Source organism: Mirounga angustirostris, unplaced genomic scaffold, assembly GCF_029215605.1.
Source record: "Mirounga angustirostris isolate CCGP_5_RB_7025 unplaced genomic scaffold, mMirAng1.0.hap1 SCAF_17, whole genome shotgun sequence".
In the NCBI taxonomy this organism is placed as follows: Eukaryota; Metazoa; Chordata; class Mammalia; order Carnivora; family Phocidae; genus Mirounga; species Mirounga angustirostris.
Genome location: NW_026991725.1, coordinates 10011302 through 10028526, shown reverse-complemented (window position 1 = coordinate 10028526; position 17225 = coordinate 10011302). Strand labels below are relative to the sequence as shown.

The 17225-nt window shown below is 44.4% G+C and overlaps 1 protein-coding gene across 1 annotated transcript in view; it reads right to left on the bottom strand.

The window, feature by feature from the left end:
• Window positions 1-2359: 2359 nt before the first annotated feature.
• Window positions 2360-17225, bottom strand: part of HEATR6 (HEAT repeat containing 6) — a 32430-nt gene continuing 17564 nt past the window's right edge. Inside the window, exons 10-20 of the mRNA XM_045889357.3 lie at window positions 16453-16659; window positions 15918-16017; window positions 13291-13643; window positions 12327-12449; window positions 11877-11963; window positions 9391-9525; window positions 8519-8641; window positions 7694-7818; window positions 6573-6669; window positions 5315-5519; window positions 2360-3320 (exon numbers count right to left, since the gene is read on the bottom strand). Of these exons, the coding sequence (XP_045745313.1) occupies window positions 2749-3320; window positions 5315-5519; window positions 6573-6669; window positions 7694-7818; window positions 8519-8641; window positions 9391-9525; window positions 11877-11963; window positions 12327-12449; window positions 13291-13643; window positions 15918-16017; window positions 16453-16659 (2127 nt within the window). The 3' untranslated portion in view covers window positions 2360-2748. The remainder of the gene's footprint in view (window positions 3321-5314; window positions 5520-6572; window positions 6670-7693; window positions 7819-8518; window positions 8642-9390; window positions 9526-11876; window positions 11964-12326; window positions 12450-13290; window positions 13644-15917; window positions 16018-16452; window positions 16660-17225) is intronic.

Here is a 17225-nt window from a genome sequence, read left to right as displayed (position 1 = left end):
TAGGGAAGGGGTTACTGCTGCCCTGTTAAAACTGTGGCCTCCCACACCTCTGGTCCTTTCCCTGGTCCATGGGGGACCTGTAGGGGCAAGATGCACGGCAGGATACCAAGGTCCTGGGGCAGTGCCTCTCCCACACGACTGGATTCAGCTTCCCGAGGCAGCCCAGGTAACACCTCACCTGAAGGAGCAGTCAGGACAACCCAGCTATTTGTCATCACGAAAGGTCATGGTGTGTTGAGAGTATTTCTGTCTAGCCCTCTGAAAATTCAAGGAAAATAAATATCTGACGTTCATTGAGTACCAGAAGCTATTCTAAGAACTTTCCACACATTAACTCATTTAATCATTGTAACATCCTTATGAGGTAGTCACTCTTATCCCCATTTTACAAGATGAGAAAACTAAGGCACAAAACGTTCACAGATAGAAAGCGGCAGGGCCAGGATCTAAGCCCAGGCTCTTGACCACTGCACTGTATTAAGGAAGTGAAGGCCAAGTGAACCAGAATAGCTAGAACTCACAAAGCTCTTATGTGGGGTTCTGCTCAGGGTCAGCATTCATGCACAAATGTCAGAATCAAGGAAGCCCTTGCCCTGGTATCCCATGGGAGGTTTCTGCTGCCCTGTAATCACCACAGGACCCCATTAACTAATACCACAGAAGAGGTTACAACGTGTGCCTTCCTCAAGTTCTAAAAGTGGGTAGAAATTAGGGAGTTTCTTTTAGTGGTCACAGAAAAGGTTCAAAAGTAAGTGAGGTGTCCTAATGCAGTCAGTTTGTTAAAACCGAAGGCTCTAGCCATCTGTACCTGGATGACCCCTTCTCCAACTTTTTTAAATATCAAGACAGTTCAGAACTTAGCATTCTGAATGAGGATTCAGAAGTGGAGCTGAACTTTCTATTGTTTCTGCATCAGACTCAGTTCTAACTCTTCATCGTCTGCATGGCCTCCCTTCAGGATGGCAGCTTTCCTGAGGCCCCGGCCCCGGGCGTCTGAGGGAGCTCCGGCCCCTGGGTTACCCCCACAGTACCACAGAGAGAAGTCGGCAGCCCATCCAGGCAGGAACTGTACCCTGATACCTAGAATTCCTAGCAGCTGACCCCTGGTCTTTCCCTGCATATGGACTCACTAACATCTGGAGACCTGGAAACCTTTACGGAAGGGAAAGGTTTTGTTTTTGTTTTGTTTTTAAATGAGATTTAAGATAAATAGCAAATCATCAAATCAAACCATTCAAAGTCTTTTCACGAATATTTTATCAAGAAACTCACCAGTGAGAGCCCCCCAAATAGTGGCTATCTACGCCACATTTTTGCTTTTATGGAAGTGACAAGTAAATGAGCTGCTACTAAGGATGTATCCCTTCAAGAGAAGGTTTCGAGATTCATCATCAGATCAGTACAGTTCAACTTGGGCCCCAGGCCTCTGTAACAATTCGTGTCCAGAACCATCCCCAAAGAAAAGCAAATTTAAAGAATGTTTTATAGGGGTGTTTTACTGTACCTGTGGTCTATTTCTTTGGAAACTGATTGGTATTCTACCAATAGAAAAGTGGGCCTTCAGTTGCCGGACCACTCTGTTTCCCAAACTGCCTGGGCAGCACTTCCTGAGCAACCAGCAACACAGTGGAGGGAAAAGAGCAACTTAGGGGCAAAGGAGAAATGCTGAGGACACATGTATGGCCTAAAATAGATATTTTAAGCTAAATAACCATAGTTAAATAATGTATCGCCAAAACCTTTTCAATGTATCTTGATTCTTATTTATCCCAGATCAAATATAAGTATGGAATAATTTTAATTCGTTCTTTTATGTATCTAAATTCCTACCTGAAATCAATTCTCACAAACTGTTGGAGGCTAAGAGATGAATGCAAAATTTAAATGTAAATAATTCTTCAGTGAGAAGTGACTTTTATAAGTGCTTAGACATGATCAAAATGTAATTTAAAAACCTTTCTTTCTAACCATCTAAATTAAATAATTCTTTTTTAAAGCACAAATTCAAAGGTGACGAAACCACCATCAATTGAGGATAGGACCACACTTTCCCACGGGACATCAGGGAACAGAGACAGAAATAGGTGTTACAGCCAGGGTGAAACAGACACGGGCCTATTCGGGCAGCCTCTCTGTGCCGGGGTCAACGCTTCTGTGAGTGGGTTGTGGGGAGGCGTGGAGAGGCTTCCAGGGTTGGTACTGGGGAGCTCAGTGCAGTGGCTATTTACCAATCTGTAAGGAACTTTTCAGTATTTTAGCAACTGAAGCAGCTACCCCAGTGCAAACTGGCTGAACATCAGCTCTGCGGGAAGCTTTCTATAAGTGCAACTTGATCTGAAAACAGAGGGGATTGCGGGCACGCTATTTTTCATTACTTTATTATAAAAGAAAAACAATTCCCAGAGACACAATACACAACATTCTAATCCCTCAATTCCTTTGTTTTTTGTCTCTACCTTCTGAGGCTAAACGCCCTTCACGACCGCCCAGTCTGCTCGGCCCACACTCAACCCTGTCTCCCAGCTCCGGCTGCACAGGTCAGAGGCTCCAACAGTCTAGACTGTGGCCAATGCCGTGGAACCACTCTCTAAAGTGGTTGGGCCCTTGAGAAAAATTTAGATAGATGCTAACCTATTCTAAATAAAAGTGAACGGGTTGTTTCTGCCCCTAAAATTAAATCCTGCATTTCTGATACTCGAGCTTGGGTCTTTCTATTACCACTCGACACTTGGAAGTATGGCGGACTATTCACCGACTTGTTAATTCTGGGAGCGCTATTTGGGATCCAGACGAGTCAAAATAAATGGTGAGGATATCTTCTAAAAAGCCCATGATGGCCCTCCTGGCTGTGTCGCCCGCCAGTGCCTGGATGCTGCTTACATGCTCCAGGGCCCTTCTGACCAGCTGGTCTCTTTCATGCGAGCTGTGGGGTGCTCCAGGGTCCTCTCCCTCTGCTCCTAATTTTAGAAACTGTAGGATAAAGGACTGCACCATGTCGCCATTCAATTCAAGGGTTTCTCTGATGCAGGGCAGGTCTGAGGCACTGGCCAAGCTCAAGAGGTGAATCAGTGCCTGGCAGATCTGGGTCCGTAGGCTGGCACAGTACTTGAATTCCAGAAAGTCTGTGGTGTCTTCACTCTTCTGCAAGGCAGTGACCAATGCATTCCAGATCTGAACGTACTGGTCAACAGACCCATAGTGCTCTCTCTTGCTCGGGATGGAAAGGGCAGTGGCGGATCTGATGCGCACTTTGAAGTTCTTGCATGATGTCACAACTGACGTCAAGGCGTTGTAGGCCTGGGAGGTCCACGGGGCTGTTCCTAGAAAGAATCCACTGGCATTGAAACAAATGAAGGCTTAGAAATAAACAGGGGAGAGGGAGGGGGCAGAGGAAGCACACACACTAGTGCTCAAGCTAATCACTATGTTTTCACTTAATTCTCACACTAACCTTATAGGATTAGGGTGACCAATGCTGACTGTGTGATTCTGGGGAAGGCGCCGAGTAATGACTCCCAAACTTCCCATTTCCCTAAACAACCCTGCCGCACGCTCGGGGCCTCTGCTACTCGCTCCTCTAAATGGGGACTTTGGCAACCATGGAAGAGGCTTCTTCTCTGGGAAGAGGCTGTCCTGAGGGCATAAGGCTTGGTGGAGGAGCACAGACTGAATTGTAGCCCCACTTGTTCTCTCAGTCGGATGCTTCTGAGCAGTGCGCACCTGCACAATTGTATGCCCAGCCTTGTTCATGCTGACAAAAGAATATTTCTTCACCCACATTAGCATCCAGACACTGCTCTGGACACAGCAAGTCATGCATTTTATTGCAAAGAGAAAGAAAATACTATTTAGGCAGTGACTGGGGAACAGAGTACTCAGATTAACCAAAGGTGCAACTGTCTAATTTTGAGATCATGATGCCCAGATTTCTGTCTTCTCTCCCTTCCTGATGGTCTCAGGAAATCAGCCTGCTTTCTTCCTCATCAGCGTTCCACTCCCCACTCCATTTTGGCGGGGGGGGAGGGATTCTTTTTCCTCAAGATGGGCAGCAGAATAGATTTCAGCTTCCCTAACTCTCCTAGCCCCTCCCAACTTCTCTGTTGCCTTTGAAGACAGGCAAGCAGACATGCACCTTAACGAGCTCCAACTCCACAGGTCACGTTAGGCTATTTCTTCCATGGAAAAGCAGAGAAGCTACTTCTCCATTGGTTCCCTTTTATTTTTTTAATTAAGTTTATTTATTTATTTAAGTAATCTCTAACACCCAACGTGGAGCTTGAACTCATAATCCTGAGATCAAGAGTCACATGCTCTTCTGGCTGTGCCAGCCAGGTGCCCCCTGGCTGGGAGCTCTCGGCAATAAAGGGGAGCAGAGCCAGATTTCCCTAACCTGACGCATGCCCTGCTGGTCCAGAATGGATTTAGCTCCCCAGGAACACACCTTGTTTCAAACCCTGTCACAGAGACAAACGTATAAAGCAAATGCTGGTAAGGAAAGTGAATGGGATTTGGAAGCTATGACCCACATGCCTATGTTGCCACCGATGTTCTATCACGGTACACGGCAGGTCATTACTTCGATGCCCTCCTTCTATGCAGCAGCCCACTTCGGTACCAAGGGCTGACATGGGATTTCCAATTTCTACCCTTTCTTCCATGCCACTTTTTCTCCTTCATTTTTACCCCCTGCTGTCAAAACAACATACGCTCTTGTAGAAAATTTAGGAAGTGAAAGCAGAAAAATATCCTACTCATCATCCCTTTCAGAGGCAACCACTGTTATTAATTAGGTTAATTTCCTTTCAGTCCTTTTTTCTACTCATTCATTGAGATCATGCTGTAGAAACAATTTCATATCCTGTTTTAATTTGCTTAACATCAGAAGTACTTGACCAGATTATCAAAAACTTGTAAACATAATTCTAAAAGATCCCTTTGAGGGGTGCCTGGGTGGTTCAGTTGGTTAAGCATCTGCCTTTGGCTCAGGTCATGATTTCAGGGTCCTGGGATCAAGCCCCACATTAGGCTCCCTGCTCAGCGGAGAGTCTGCTTCTCCCTCTCCCTCTGCCCTTCCCCTTGCTCGTGCTCTCTCTCTCTCTCAAATAAATAAAATCTTAAAAAAAACACCCATCCCTTTGAATATATATACTATGATTTATCTCAACCATTCCCCTAAACTTGGGTGTTCGGAACGGTTCCATTTTTTTCTAACACTGTGATAAGTAGCAGTGTGAGGAACATCTTCAATAACAATGTAGACTGGTGTGTGTTGTCCTAGGGCCCTCCACCAGAGAGAAGAGGGAGACTTCCTTACCTAATGGAAGAGCAGGATTTTTAAATACATTCCCCATTGCATAACAGGCATTCCATCGGACTTTCATGGCAGCCTCAATTAGAACAGTAGAAATTAGGGCCTGGATGGACTCCTCAATGATTTCAGCAAACCTGGGCTTTTCTATATGAGATGGCTGCAAAAAATGAAGCAAATTTCCAAGGGCCCGGACTGCATTGCTTTTTACCTAGAAAAAAATGTAAAAAAAAAAACAACAAAAAACAAAACAGCATTAGAAATCTGCTTTGCCAAAATGATGTTACAGAAAGTATTTAAAAAAAACCCAGGAAGTCTTAGACATCTTAAAGCAAGACAGCCAATGAGACAAGCAGCCTGTAAAGGTGTAGCTTCTTGAGACTCTGTAAAGGTCTTGTGTGGTGAACAGCCCGTGCCATCAGAAAGGTGAGGTCCTCCACAGCTCCTCACTGATGTCTTTAGAGTAGACTTCAGAGAGCTCTGTCTTCCTCGTTTTGCAGAGATGGTATGGAAGGCGCAGGGGCAACAGGGCAAAGCTGGCTTACAGCAAGGTGAGGAGGAGAGCTGAGGTTTCAAAATTCCAGTCTAGTACTTTTCCATTAGAGTCTCAATCTTTGTAGCATACTAGAGTCATCTGGGGAGCTTTCTTTTTCAGAAACCAATTCCCAGGTCCTAATCCCAGAAATTCTGAACCAATGAGTCCAAGGCAGGGTTTCGTAGGTTTTCAGAATCACTGTGCTAAGTTAAGTACGGGTCAGGTGCTATGCTAGGTGCTTCAACACAAGCAGCTCCAAGGCCACTGAGATTCCACGTCCAAGATGAGGAAACTGAGCTTCAGAGAAGTTCAGTAATACACCAAACATCACCCAGCTACTAAAGGGCAAGCCAGGATTTGAACCATGTCTGCCTGACCCTAAAACCCATTTCTATGCTTTCAATTTATTAGTCCAACCGGGGATATTCAAAGCCAAGAGTTGCTCATCTTTCTGACTTGTTACTTCTACTTAAAGATTTTTTGGAAAAAACCAAAACAAAACAAAAGCAGATTAATCTTAAAACAAACATGGGCAGATCATGGAGTGGTATTACAAACAGCAATGATATTTTTCAGGACACAGGAGACAGGAGAGAAACCGTGCAAGGTGGAGTAGGCCACATTGTACCCTCAGTACTCTCAATCTCCTCTGAACAGGGATAAATTTGGTGGGACAAAACCATAATACGATAAGTACTGAATTGAGAAATACTAGTGCTGTGAGTCTACCTTGTCTTTATCCCTGGATGCTTCTATAGCTGATCGCAACATCTTTAGGAGCAGGAGACCAGAGAACTCTTCTTGGAAACTTGGGTCTGGTGTCTCCCTATTCCATCCAAAGCAGGCAAAACATGTTGAATGGTAAAACCCAGTTAAACATACACATATACACATACATTCACTTAGTATAACTCTCAAAAATTTGGGAAAACAGCTCAACAAATCTGTTCAGATTATACCAAGAACTTATAGTTTATACCTTTTGACCCAGTAGGTCCATCTCTAGGAATGTGACCAAAAAGTGTATCTCAAAATAAAGATTTCATGCACCAAAATGTTCACTGCATATCAAAGCCTAAAATAATGCAGATGTTTGATAACAGGGGAGCGGTTAAATGATCACTGCACCGTGATGACGGTCTAACAGTAATTCACATCTATAAAAGTTGGGAGAATGCTTATACACATTATACGTGAGAGCTCAGCAATGAAAAGCAGGACGCTATCATATGAGGAACAACAGTTGCCTCCAGGGAGGGGAGCAAGGTAGGAGCAAGGCTTTAGATGGAATGCCTCTTTTGTATTGTTTGAATGTTTTTAACCTGTGAATATATTACTTTAAAAAATTACAAATTTGACATTTAAAAAGCAGTGCAACTATTACTATGGTTTTGAATTTCTACTTCTATATTGTCCACATTTTCTATAATGTGGATATATTACTTATATCGGCATACAGTATTAAATATATATACATACACACACCAACACACACATATATAAAGAACAACTTGCTAATTTTGGGGGGGAGGGGGGAGAGGGAGAGAGAGAATCCTAATCAGGCTCCACACCCAGCATGGAGTCCAATGTGGGGCTCAATCTCACAATCCTGAGATCATGACCTGAGCTGAAATCAAGTCAGACACTTAACTGACTTGAGCCACCCAGGAGCCCCACAACTTAATTATCTTATTACTTGAAGTAACAGAAAACAAAACAAAGCAGGAAGACTGACTACCCAATATGGGAGAATTACTGTTAGTTTTTTTTTTTTATAGTAGAGATCAAAGATATCTTCCAGGGACCTCAGTCTCAGAAGTCACCCAGGGGAAATGAGTTGAGTCACGTACATGTTGACAATCAGAGTGTCTGTCAGGTTGCCCAGGGACCAGGCTGCTTTGGCTCGGACATTCAGAGATTTGTCTTGAAGTGACATCAATATTGCATTTGCTGTGTCTGCGACAAATATGACATCCTATAAGATAAAACAAAACACCGTAGTTACTTGACGAGCTCACACGGCTGCTTGGAATTCTGATATTTATTTTCTGAGAAAGATTTAAGTCTTTACCACAAATTTCTATTTGAAAATCAACATTTATTTATTCAATTTACTGTTCAACTATATTACAATTTGGACACTCACTAAAACCTGAGAGGGGGGTCTCCCATGATTTTGGTATGTGCCATGCACACCCAAGGAGCCTATGGATTTTGCTCTTGTTGAACATCTTATAACCTGGTCCGCGACAGTTACCTGTGAATTCTGTGCTTAGATTGATTGTCACCTTGGGAAAGGATGTTGACAATGAAATGCATTTCTAAAATATACTCTAATTACACACTTCTCAGGGAGATAAATGTCACAGCTAAGAGTGAAGGAGAAATTTACTTCCTTCTTAGTAAAAATTTTATCAGCTCTCCAAATTATTACTATCACACGGTAATGTCCCATTTCTTTCTTTTTTTTCCCCCAATTATTCATTAATTTAAACATCACCTGGGCACCGAGGGTCCTGGGCAGTACAGGCATTACCATATTTTATAAAGTTGCAATTAAGGAAACCAGATTAAAAGCAATGTCATGTCCTTTACCATCCAGCTCTATATGCACCCAAAGCACTCTCGCTCTGGCCCATCGCAGGCATGGGAGGGCAGGGCGGGCTCGCTCTAACCTGTCTGAGGCAGGGGAAAAGCACATAGACTCCAAGGGCCCGCGAGGTCGCAGCTTTCACTAATCGGTTCTTGCTGTCATTCAGCCCAAGCAGCATGGTGATGCACAGGATCTGCTTGTCACTCTGCAGTGAGAAAGGTTGGCAAAGGAAAAGCGAGACTGAAAGAACTATGAGCCACTGTCCTCGACAGGCAACCGTGATGAGTCTGCGTCTGAGTTCATATTTGGGAGCTGAACACAACTGAGACCTTGAAGCTACCTCGGCAGAGAGCAGAGGTTCACTTCGGACCCCAGCATTGGGGAGTGTTTGCACACACGGCATCTGTGACCTTTAACCTTGACCACAACGTGACCCGGGTCACTGTATTCTGCTCCTTCGTGAAAGCTAAGAGCAGACACAAATGCCACTGGGGACTACAGAAGGGAAGCCGCCAGAATACCCTGTCCGGCAGTGGGCACCAGCCAAGTACGGCCACACACTTCACGTTACTCATCACGTTGTGCCCATTTTATAGAGGATAAAACTGTTTTACAGAAGTTAAGATCATCAGAGAGGTGGAGAGTGGAAGAGCTGGGACTTAGACCCAGGTCTTCCTAACTTTTGGCTTCGAAAGCTTTCGGAAATGTCTCTCACCTCCAAGCCTCTCCCCCCACTTCCGCCACCTGCCCTCTAAGCACAGGGAGGAAAAGCTCTCCCGAGATGTTAAGATTTTAAGTTTTATCACCACCCTCGCCCCCCACTCAAGTAGACTGAGCCCCCTTTTCTCAGAGAGCATGTTGAGTACTGGCTCAAAATGAAAAAGAATCTGAATCAGACTGAAGCTTGGATGCTCATGGCGCCACTCAGGGCTGAGGAAACACTCCCTGGGTTACCGGCAGGCTGCTGAAGGCTTCGGGCAGGACAGAAGACAGGGCGTCACAGGCGCTCGCCTGCAGGGTCGGGTGCTCGGAATTCTGCAGGGCTCTGGGCAGAGGGCCATTCAGCATCATAGTCCAGAACGTCACCACCTGGAACAGGGGCACAGTCAAAGCCGTGGCCCAATAGCCAACAGTGGACCCAACTCGACGCGAACACTACCACGGGGGCTGTAGTAACCAAACGTCCTTCTGTGAAGCAGCGGCTTTTTCTAATGCTTCCGGTAGTCCTTCCACAGCAATGGAAGAGGCTTCAGAAAACGATGACTGCATCCTTCCACTTGACCGACCAGGAAATGGTCTGCTACAGTCAGGCGGCCAAAGAAGATGATCGTGAGGAGAAGGGGAAAGATGATGGAGGTCACGGCAGCAGCCGCTGCTCTCAGTGCCTCACACAGATCTACCCACTGCAGTCCTCAGCGCAACTAAACCAAGTATGTGTCATTATCTCCACCTTCACACAAGGAAACTGAGGCACGAAGAGATGGTGTAACTTGCTAATGGGCGTCAGGGTCCTGCAGAGCCCAGAGGCGGGTGCCAGAGTCCAAAGAGTGCGGGATCCAGAGGCAGAGCTGGATCCTTCAGTGGCTGCTTCCCGTCTCTGCAACCTCAGGCAAGTCACCGAACCTAAGTGTAGCTTCCTCTTCAGGAGAACAGGGCAAAGCTGTCTACTTGGCAGAGTGTGGGTGAGAGGAAAATGTAACGCTATGTGTGAAGTTCCTCACATAGGGCCCAGTGCATAATGGAGACTCTTAAACTGAGCAGGGGGCTGTTGTGAGCACTATGAAAACTGAACTCACTTTAAAGATTTCAAGGTAGGCACCCGAAGAGTACCTTGAACAGTTTCCTTCCCATGCTTTCTAAAAACCCGGGGATTTCATGTGCATTTGCAAATCTCTCTGTGGTTTGGTACCTCTACTTTCTGCCCCATGGATTTAGTCCTGAGTTTTATCATGTATCCCACAGCCCAGTTCTATCCTCCCCTAAATCCCAACTCCTAGAAACCCAATCTGGACCTTTCCCACCCCAAACCAGAAGACTTTGGACAGGTATGCTTGCCAGCCTCCAAGATGGCCCACAGTGATTCTCGCCTCCTATGTTAAGGAGGTGGCCCTCCGCCCCCACACTGGCTAGAGCTGACCTGTGTATCCAGTAGGGGGCTGTGGAAATGACCATGTGAAACTTCCAAAGCAAGGTCCATAAAAACACCGCAGCTTCTGTCTTGCTCTCTCTTGATTCTCTTGCTGTGGGGGAAGCCAACTGCTGTGTCAGGAGGACACTCCTGCAGCCCTCTGGAGAGGTCCTCATGGGGAGGAGGTAAGCGAGGCCCACTGCCAAAAGCCAGTGCTAACTTGCTAGGTATGTGAGTGAGCCCTATTGGAAGAAGATCCTCGAACCCGTCAGGTTCAGTGAACTGCAGCCCCTGCCGGCATCCTGACTGCAACCTCAGAGAGACCCGAGCTAAGCTACTCCCAATTCCTGGGCCACAGAAACTATGTGAGAGAATGTATGTTGTTTTAAGCTACTAAGTGTTTTGATAATTTACTACTCAGCAACTGACAAGTAATATAGCAAGTGTATCCCTTTTATACAGATAAAATAATACACAAATGTGAACAGAAGAGTCTTGCCTAAAAGTCACTTGACAAGCAGGGGGAGAAGTCTGGATGCAAACTCAGGTCTGTCTGAGCAAATCAACTCATCTCCCTGTGAATGGTGACATTCTAGCTTTAGTGGCAGTCTCGGGAAAGGACTAGGGCTAGGTATTCTTAATTCCTTGCAAGGATGATGGAAGTTGCAAAGGGAAAAGAAGTGGCAGGATGAGGAAGGCAGGAGGAAAACCCATCACTTATGGCAGGGTCACGTGTTCACACCTCCAGAGGACGGGCACAGTGTGGGGACAGCAGCAACCACCTAAGATCTCAGGACTTTAATGGGAACCACGGGGGCGCAGCAGAGAGGGAGTTAAGGGAACTGACGTCTATTGAGCACCTACTATGTGCCAGCATCTTTACATTTCAGTCTTCCAACAGCCCCAGGAGTTAAAGATTATTATTCCTCCTTATGAGAAAACTATGCTCATACACCCATTAATGGTGCTTCCTAGATTTGATCTCCTGTCTTCTGATTCCAAATGCTTGTCTCTTCCCATCTTTCCAGTCTGCCTCTTGGGCAGGATGAATAACCAAACTAGGTTTTATGCGGAAGAAACGTTGGTGTTTCAAACTGCTGGCTGTATGTTACACATAATTCAACCACACACGGAACTGCAAAGAAACTGAAGCGCAAATAAATCCTATTCGTGCTATCATCATGTCAGCACAGATTATAAACTAGTTTTTGATACTGGAAGAAGTCATGCTGTTTACTTCACTTTCTCACTGAGCCTCAAAACTGACTGAAGCACTAAGAAAAGAGAAAACGGTGAACTGACGCGTACTCACCAAGGTGACTGGCACTCTCTGATCAGATGCTATGGTAGAGTCTGGTTTATACTGTTGTATTAAGCCTGTACCCAGTTCTTCCAGAAGCTGCCGAGGTAAAAGAAATAGATTATCAAAGCACAGTATTATAATTACGGAGGTAGAAAACCTCACTTGTTTGGAGATGACCTCAGATCGAGGGGAAAAACAATTTCCGACTGAATTTTCTTTCCTTTCTCAGCAACTCCTATGTCAGAGGCATTCTTTCAGGAACAAAATCACCAGAAATATATTGGTAATTTATCACCAGATGAATTCTTTGGGTTTTTGTATTAGAGCTGAAAATAAAGGAATGTATGACTTTCCCTACCTGAAACCTCTGTAAGAAACCTCAGAATGGACAGACATGCAGCAGAGGGAAGAACATAAAGGAAGAGAAGAAAAAAGCAGATGGCTGTTCATGAAAGTTACCTTTGCTCCATGAAGCTGAACGGACGGATCTGCTTCCCCCATGCACTTGCAAATCACCTCTCCAAGCTCCATTAAGTACACTTGAGCCATTGAAAAGTAGCCCCTGGCCAGATGAGCCAACACCTGCAAAGGGAACAGAGGAATAACCCCCAAGATCTGAATGCCATGCGGGGCTGCAACATCCAGAAAAGTGCTTTCATATTAACAGACATCACTCACACTTAACAAGGGGCAGGATTCTAACGTTGAATGAAATGAACAACCATAATCTTTATTTTATGACTGAAATCAATTAACTGTATCATATAATTTCATGGTGCTCTACAATTTGTGAAATGTGTTTCATTAAGACTGGCAATATTATTTAAGCCTGGGAACAATTTTCTGAGACAGGGACTAATCGAGTACTTCAGCTGAAGGAGCTAAGGCTGAAAAAGTTTAAGGTTACAGGGCATATTTAATATCAATCAGACAATTAGCAGCAGAGTGCAGAACCAAACCCATGTCTTAGATCACAGCTGAGTACAGAAGAACGTTAATCTAGGATCGTTTTCTTCCTTTGAAGGAGCAATTATTTTGTTGTCTCTAAGCAGACAGAAGATGAAAGAGAAGTTATGGAGAATTACACACTTACTTAAAATTGCAGAAATCAAAGACGAACTGTGCAATTTCTTTCGGAGTTACTATATAATCTAGCGTACCCACTTGTCACATAAAAACGGAGGTGACTAAAATGGCTTGCACCAAAAAGGACCGCATCTGACACTTACAACCAAGTCTTCTCCCAACCTCCACCAAAAACAAAACAACGGAGCACTCACACCTGAAATACAACTCCCACTAACACCACTGGCCTGTGGCTCAGTTTTACATTATTTTCATGGACTCACTCCTCACAATCCATCATCCTGTGAAGGCAGAATGATTACTTCCATTTCAGAAATGAGGAGCTGAAACCTCGTACCTGTAAGGCCTCCAGCCGCATGGGGGATGGTTCATAGGTGCTTCCTGCTGCAGAGCCAGCATCGCTACCTGAACAGGAATCCTCCTTGGGCAGTACAACAGTGGAAATGCAGAGTCGGATGAGCCAGCAGGGCTCCGAAGACCCCTTAGGGGAGCTAACTGATGCTTCCTCCAGAAAGGGTCCTGAGGAGGCTTTCTTCCACCAGTCAGGAGTGCCGAGGTGGGGAGTCGCTGAATTGCTATTGAGTCCGGAAGAACAGGGCTGCTGTAAGAGCAGCAGGACTTCAGGTAAAGGCGCATGAGTGGACACGATGGCTCCCAAGAGAGTGAGGCTTGACACTCGAACATTCACATCTGTCAAAGTTAGCGGGAATCACTATCACTGTGGGGTCATAATTACCCCCGCAGGCTATGAAGAGTTAGGGCATCCTTGGTTAACCTGCATCAAATTAAACCTCTAGCCCTAACGTCTGGCTTAGAGAACTACATGGGACAGAAACAGAAGTTCAACAACACTGTCAAGAGACTATCTGGCAAACTGAGCACGTGAAACGTGCTGGAAGACAACCCTCTGGGCCACATCCATACATCAGTGTGGTGAAAGAAAGAAAGGGCTGATGGGATGGTTCTAGATTAGAAGAGACTAGAGTGACAGGATAATGATACGCAATGCACGAACCCGGAATGAACCCAAGTTCTTACAAGAAACAAGGAAAGACTCTTTGAGACATATGGGGAAAATCTGAATGTGGAGCAGATACCAGATGATACTATGGGATCAATGTAATTTTCTTAGGTGTGAGAATAGTGGTGTGTTTTTTAGGGGATTGGAAAGGGAGAAGCAGGCTTCCTGCTGAGCAGGGAGCCTGACGAGGGGCTCGATCCCAGAACCCTAGGATCATGAACTGAGCCGAAGGCAGACACACAACGACTGAGCCACCCAGGCGCCCCTGTAATTGACTTTTTAAAAATTGTTTAAAGATTTTATTTATTTGAGAGAGAGTGAGAACATGAGCAGGGGGAGAGGCGGAGGGAAGAGGGAGAAGCAGGCTACCTGATGAGTGGGGAGCCCAAAGTGGGGTTCGATCCCAGGACCTGAGATCATGACCTGAGCTGAAAGCAGACGCTTAACAGACTAAGCCACCCAGGCTCCCTGTAATTGACTTTCAAATGGTTCAAAAATACACAGATTTATACGCACATATGTATACACAAGGACACAGACACACATATGCAGAGACAAAGCCAACATGACAAATGTTAACAACTGTCAAGCCTAGGTAGAGGTATGCAGATGTTCGCTGTACTAGTCTTTCAAATTTCTGTGGGTTTGACCATTTTAATAATAAAAATGCTGGAGGACAAAGCCAGACACTTGGAAGGGGCTTTTGAGACCTGATCCACTCCCCTCAGTTTGCAGATGAAGAAAAGCTGGTGCAGGGGAATGATCAGGAGGACACTGAGCCCAAAGACTTGGGTTGTTTCAATCTTACTTCTGCCACTAACATGATGAGAGACCTCAAGGCAGGATTTATCTTTCTGGGTCCCATTTTACACATTGGTGAAACAAGTGAATTGGACTTAGTTTACATGTGATTACCTCATTTAAGCCTTATAAACATCTTATGAGGTGGGTCTACTTCTTCCTGTGAGGAGGAAATGAGGCTCTGACAGAGCTGCAGTTCTGAGATGGCAGAAGTGGGACTGGGCTGCAGACCCTCAGCCTGACTCCAGGTCCACCAGCCCTCCCACAACGCCACAGAAACATCGCCACCTCCTTCAAGTACTAGAATTCACACTGAAAAGCTTAACTTACCAGAATGTGGTCTGATCCTAAAGCTTGCAAGCAAAAGGAACAACTATTCTCCAGGCAAGTGCTACAGCACATATATATTTTGTATGGGAGTAAGCCAAGAATCAACACGAAATAAGACTCTGTAGCCAGTGGGGACTTGAGGCTCTGGAATTTTATCCGAACTTCAGAGGAGATAATGTTAAAGAAGTTAGGTTTTATATTCCAGTTTTTCTTTCCAAAAAGAGAATGATGTCTCTGACTGTCCGTCCATCCTTACTTCTTCCTATTTTTTCTTAAAGATTTATCTATTTATTTTAGAGAGAGAGTGCATATAAGTGGGGGGAGGGATAGAGGAGGGAGTGGGAGAGAGAATCTCAGGCAGACTCTCCACTGAGCATGGAGCCTGATATGGGGCTCAATCTCATGACCCCGAGATCAGGACCTGAGCCAAAAATCAAGAGTCAGATGCTTTACCAACTGAGTCACCCAGGCACCCCCATCCATCCTTACTTTTGCCTGAAGGATATGAACTGTGTATTATATACCAGAGGGGGCTCCCCGGCACTTGGCTCACCCCTAATTCTAAAGTCACTGCACTGAAGTAGCGAAGAGCCAGTAATCTTTACAATTAATTCTCCACCTCACTTCCTTCCAGTGGTGTCTACTGGGGCTTCTGAGGTCAAAAGTGGGGTTCTGGCAATAGCTCGTTTCCCCAAAAACTTGAGAATAAGCAGGGATATCTTAGAGCTATAAAAATGCTCTAAATACTTTTTAAACTAATAATCTAGATTTGATTGATATAAAAAAGCAACTGACTTTAAACTACCACCAACCTTTGTGGCGAATATAAGGCTTTATCTGGTTCCAGACTTTGGTCAACAGGCTGAGTTTCAGACGGTTGTATGGTGAATTTGATACTAAATTCGCAAGGCACTGCAAAATACAAGAAGAGCCCATCAACAGGTCTGATTAAGCCACAGCACAGACACAAACTTTACAGCATTTAATTAAAGAAGAAAAGTCTTCATTCTTATTTGAAAATCAGTCTTTTTCTTTTTTGTCCTTTTTTTTTTTTTAGGGGAATAGCACTTGTATTCTCATTGGTACAACTTAATACTAAAAATAGGAGTATTTTTAGTAAATCATTTATTTGGATATACAGAGATTATAGGTAAGATCAAACAAGTAGGCACAACAGGATAGCTTTAAATAAAATCACCAGTTAGAGTTCCAAATAGGATATCTTTAAATAAAATTAGTACTTAGTTATATTCTTAAGTCAAATTACTTTTGGACAATTTAAAACATTATATGAAATTGAAACAGACAAAACCCCTCCAGAACCTATGGATAACTTGGCACGTTTACCTTAATTATCTGAGTTAGGGTCTGTGAGGATGACTCAGCCACCAGGGCTAACAAAAGACATCTGTGCAATTCTCTGATGCTGGATGCAATCATCACGGAGAAGGGAGTGAAAGCCCTTCTGTGGTCACTGGTATCTTCAGCAACAGAAAGAAACTGCTTTGAGCCTTCCAAGATGGCAGATAAAACTTGCAGAGCACATGCACGTGTCTGAAATTTCAGGATGATTCCCATCAGTTAGTTAATAATCAGGAGTCAAATCCCCTTCTTCCTATTTTCGTTTTTAATTTTCAAAGTATTCTGGATCATTTTCATTAGGAAAAGAGGTATTAGGATTATCTATCAGGTCCTAAAAGTAGCCATGAACTAGGCTCCTTGCACCCCCACTTTAAAAAAAAAACAACTTATATCACATTGCTGTTAGGTTTCCTTACAGTAAGGAATAAGTCTAAGCTACACCACAGTACAAAAACCTGAAATCATGAACATGAGAATAACTTAAAGAAAAATTAGAGGCCTTGTTTATTCAAGCATAAGGCCAAGGGAAAAGAGAAAGCGAAATAGCTCATGGGGTAGAAAAAAAATACATGAGTCTAGAGTCTGTTTTACATAAACATGCTGCTTTATATGCTCTCCTGAAGCATCATCCATGAATGCTCAAAGTTAATTAAACAGGATATTAGGGACTTTGTGTACATTCAACTTGGCAGGCATCATTAGTGATCCAACTTTTCAGAAACATTCTTAGGTACAGAAATGAACACTGCCTGCAGTGA